General features: G+C 36.2%; 1 protein-coding gene across 1 annotated transcript; it reads left to right on the forward strand.

The window, feature by feature from the left end:
* Nucleotides 1-4,836, forward strand: LOC141402975 (uncharacterized). Its single transcript, XM_073985103.1, has 4 exons — nt 1-114; nt 3,842-4,110; nt 4,290-4,523; nt 4,597-4,836. The coding sequence occupies exons 1-4, from the start codon at nt 66-68 to the stop codon at nt 4,834-4,836; spliced, it is 792 nt and encodes a 263-aa protein (XP_073841204.1). The 5' UTR covers nt 1-65.
* Nucleotides 4,837-5,078: the final 242 nt, after the last annotated feature.

Below are 5,078 nucleotides of genomic sequence, written 5' to 3' on the forward strand. Positions count from 1 at the left end.
TAATCTCAAACATTCTGTAAAGAATTCATCGGACTTCAATATTACTAAAATAAAATCCATATAAAATGGGTAGAAGGCAAGAAATGCTGATATTTTTCATCTCATTTTACTGTGGTATGTATTTGGTTGCCATTGGTTCGTATACTTTGCATATCACTACGACAGAAAATCGGTCTTAAATAAGAGATTTTTTATTATTAATATCGGGAAATTCGACATATGTAAGTCTAAAGGCTTGACAACTAAATAAGACGCAAACCATTATCGGCTGGAAGTACAAAACATTTATGAATTGAACTCGACTTTGTTCATAAGGGCACGTATGCATGTGTCAATACGTTGGATCAAATTTTCAATGATTCGGTCATACTTCCCATTCAATGTTAGTCCTGATTGGTTTATGCAATGATTTAATGTGGCCCCAAAAAATAGTGTGGAGGCCTCAAATCGCACGAACGAGATGGTCAAACGACTGGGCCATTTCTTAAGATAAACACACTCATCAAACTTACTCGTGAATAAGTCGATTGTAACTAGTGCTGTGTGGCTTGTGGCATAGTCCCGGTCCATATCTTTCAATTCAGGCCAAAAATAATCAGCAAACCACACCACGCCTTCATATTGCCCCCATAGAACGGTACCTCCATTGTTCCACATTGTTTTACCGAACCTGCTGAAATTTGGTATTTAGTCTTGGTCATAAACGAAAGGAAACTAATAGTTCCATTTTACTTCAATACAACTCGTGGTGCAGGGTATAACAAGTTCGGCCTGGCCGAACATAAGGCCGTTCTTACTTGTTAACATTTGCAGAAGTTGTTCGTTCGTGTACTTGAAATGAAAATGTTGAGTTTACTGAATAAATTGAAAGTTCAATGATGACGTAGAGCATAAAAGAAACCAATCAATGGCCCTAACCGGCTTTATTATGGCAAAGCCCAGTACTTCTCTTGGTCCCTCTTTCCGCTCAAGTGGACACTGAAATACGTGTGGTGTCACATGGGGACCTGTCTTTAACACCCGTTAAAGATAGTGAGTTAACTAACGTGTTCCGCGGCCGTTGTGCCAGAACAAAGTTAAGCTATGTTTAATACCACAAGATAGAGGCAACCTTGGTCATTTATTCCACCAACTAACATTTGATATTGCATGAACACATGGCCGCAAAAATGGATTTTTCTCGCTAGATCCAGCTAAATTGGCCAATCGCTCAAAAAACGCTCTTGTGGATTTGTGCAAAGAAATTATGGACAAAAACAATCGCGATGCTTCAAACGACATTTATAAGATCGTCACAAACGACGAGTCTTGGATCTATGCTTTGGAGCTCGAAACAAAACAGGAATCGACCGTTTGGGTCTTCGAAAGTGAGCCAAATCCAACGAATGCTGTTCATGTAAGAAGTACATCGAAGCAAATGGTCGCATGTTTCCTATGCAAAACTAAACATATGGAGGCTATACGACTTGAGAAATGTAGAACGGTTAATTCTGAGTGGTACACTACAATTTTGTTGCCTGAATTCTTCTGAAAAATTCGAAAAACGAACACGATAACACGAATCATTCAGCATCTCTCACACATCGATTCAAAGCAGCGTCTGTTTGACCTAACGAAACGTGGAATTGATAGGTCATCCGCCGTACAGCTCTGACTGTGGATCCAATGACTTCATTCGATTCCAGTATATCAAGAAAAAAGGCGCAGTCAACGATTTTCGTCGCCAGAAAATATTGTTGAAACGTTCAAAACTATGTTTTGGAGGTGTCTCAATCGGAGTAGAAAAGGGCTTGAACAAATGGTTTGAGCGCATGAAAAAGTGTATAAATCATGCTGGAGACTACTTAAAAAACGATAAATCTATTTTTGATAGTAAATAATCCCGATTTCGCTGTTAGGCCAGATACTTATCATGCAGATCTCATAGCTTTCGTTCGTTTTTGAAAGTATTAAGATCTTACTCTAAGTTACGGCTTACTACTTGGAGAAGCAGAACATATTAACTGATGATAATCATTTTATATTGATAATTTTCCTACTTCCACCTCAGAAGCAAAATCTTTAAAGAAGCTCACATGGGGCGTCGTCGTTGTTCTTTACAAAATATGGACCAATATTAAGAATTTTTCGATGAGCTTTTGTATCCTCTGACAACACATAATACCAAATAAAAGAAATCTCGGTTCGAAAATTGGAGAAAAAAAATGTGGAAATGCCGGTTCATGGTGGCTAGACTAAAACATGGATATGTATGAATGTTTTTATACCCTACACCACTATGTGGGGAGGGTATTATAAGTTGGTTTTGGCCAAAAAGTTTGTAACGCATCGATACCATACATAAATATACCAAAATGAATGTCTCGACGAGCTGAGTCGATCTGGCTGTATGTGTCCGCCCGTCTGTCGCAATTTTAATCCGATCGTCACAAAATTTTGGGTGTTGATGAAGGTCCCGGAGGGGAAAAAGCCTATTGATTTTGTGATGATACTTTACACATCCTAATATATATACCAGATATAGATCAGGTTCGAATATGGACTATATTTGTCCACTCCCTCGGGTACCTCCCACACAAAATTTTGGATAAATTCACTTTAAGGCCTGCACTCGAATCACTGGTTTTTGTTGAAGCAACTTGCATTCGCTGCCTCAAGTCCATACTTCTTGAGAAAACAGCCCGAAAGTTGTAAAAAAACCCCTATGACACCCACCATATGTAGTGGCTGGAGAGCTCGAACCGAATACTACGTTCGTCCACACTTTGGATATTATAATATTTCTTTGAATATTAGATGGAATTCGAAGGTGTTGCTTATAGGTTCACTCCTTCCCGTACCTCCCCCACAAAAGTTCGAAAATATTCGCTAAAATGGTACCCGCGATTTCTCATAGACGTAGCAACCGATTTGGTCCAAACCTTGGATCTCTAAATATTGTTGAAACTTAGTTTATGTTAAAATTTGGGCCCTACCTGTCCAATCCTTGTGGTACCACCCTCACAAATGTTCAAGATTTTGTGTGGTTAAGGGTCTGTTCGAGGATCCTTTGGAAAATTTTCCGAAGGTTTTCCAAGTGGCTCTGTTTACAGCGATATTATGTTTTCCGTAGGCTAGTGTGATAAAAAAGACCTATCTATCGTTATCCCCGCAAATTTTTGAGCTTTAAACCAATCCATACTTTGGTCGGTTCATACGCCCAAAATGTTGAAAACCCCCCTAAATATGTACATAAGTTATGTTTAGAAAAAAGTATTTCAATCCACACAGGCTGAGGGTATATCTCTGTCGGCAAAGCCGACTGATACTTTTTTACTTGGTTTGTGTTATTTTTGGGAAAAAAAAATCCGATTTCATTTAAAATTTTGTCAATTTTTATAAATTCCGCGAATACTGAGTAATATTTTAAAAATATTATGCAATCTATCAAAACGTTATGCAACCTATCAAAACGTTAACCCCATTCATTTGCAATAAGGTTTTCTAATACTAGGGAATACCGATAGACAAATTTAGGCCAATTTCATTGAAAGATGTGTACCGTTCTATGGGGGCTATACCTAAAGTTGTTGATTTTTTGTTCTTTTTATTTGTGTTACTAAGCTAGCCTTTACTGAAATTTTTGTATTTTTTACCGCTCTTCCCATACAAGTTCAACCACTGTGCGATGGTGGCAAGGATGCCATCAGCAGAGCAATCGATTCTTTCGTATGTGCGAGAAACCCCTGGAGAGAGAAGAATCCCTTCTTCGAATGATTCGTTAAACAATATTTATTATAAATATTATGTTATTATTAAATAACATAAATGTATGTATATGTTTTTTTTTAATATTTTCCAGGGTGTGCCTCCAATTGCATTGGAAAATATTACTTTACACCTAAAGATAATTTGACCATTTTAAATAGAAACATATCTTCAATCGAATACAATTATTTTACAAGGCACGTAACAGGTGGAAAATTGCATAACACTGGAGAAACAATTCTAATGACATTTACATTTAAACCCAATATGATACCATACATTGAAGGAGGGCCACTAGGAGATGAAAAATACCAATTTGATTTTATGTACTTTCATTGGATTGATAAGGCTATTGCCGCAAAGGTGAATATTTTACCCTTCGAATTACATGTCGTATTCATAAATACTCGATACGCAAACTACGAAGAAGCTTCAAAGAGAAATTTCGGTATTGTGATAATTACAATAAAACATTCTGTATGTTGCAAAGTGTAATACCACTTAGTAATACAACATTAACGAACACGAATTTATATTTACAGAATACCGCGACAAAATATTCCAGTATGTATTATGATAATTTAATAGAAGTTCCAAATCCAAATGATATTTACGAGTTGGATGGAGAAGATCATCTAGGATTATCTATAGCAATGAGTGTACGCGGAGATTATAGTGTATATATTGGAAAATCTACAAATCCAAATCGCGGTACCTGTAATATCGATGTCATTTGGATTGAATACGATAAAATAAACGATCTTATGCCGAAACAGGTATGGATTGCTACCAAATAAATTCTTCAATGATAATAAATTCTTAACGTTAAAATTACAATTCCTGTTTAAGGTTCAGTATTTTGAAAATTTCAAAGCATCAGATGGCTCACCGCTAATGAGTCGAACAATTACAACCGTAACACCGAAATCCAAAATATATCATCCGGTATATCTCTTAGAGTATGAAGTAAATAACTGGACCATTGAAGCATTTGAAGGATTGGGAATTTCATTCGATTCTTCGGCTAGCTTGGAAAATATGTTATCGCCAAATATATTAATTTTATTTTTGTTTGTTCAATTGTATTAATGTCAAGATTTTATGGAAATTTCATAATGTTTCTCAAAACATTTTCATGAAATTTGTTATTGTCTGGCACAAGAGTTATTTTCGAAGTCTGGCACAAGAGTTTTTTAATTTTATGAGCATGATACATTAATAAAGGTAGACCGATATTGAAAATAGAAACATAGTGAATTGTCATACATATTTTGCATTCAAATATTCATTTCTTCTAAAAGTACTGCAAGGAATATTGGCAGGAGTGGAAA

The sequence above is a fragment of the Musca autumnalis genome, unplaced genomic scaffold, assembly GCF_047663935.1.
Source record: "Musca autumnalis isolate F117 unplaced genomic scaffold, ASM4766393v1 scaffold_4, whole genome shotgun sequence".
Lineage (NCBI taxonomy): Eukaryota > Metazoa > Arthropoda > Insecta > Diptera > Muscidae > Musca > Musca autumnalis.

Coding starts and splice junctions, on each gene's coding strand:
- LOC141402975 (XM_073985103.1), top strand. CDS start 66: ATGGGTAGAAGGCAAGAAATGCTGATATTTTTCATCTCATTTTACTGT. Junction 115..3,841: donor TTTCATCTCATTTTACTGTG/GTATGTATTTGG, acceptor AATATTTTCCAG/GGTGTGCCTCCAATTGCATT. Junction 4,524..4,596: donor ACGATCTTATGCCGAAACAG/GTATGGATTGCT, acceptor TTCCTGTTTAAG/GTTCAGTATTTTGAAAATTT.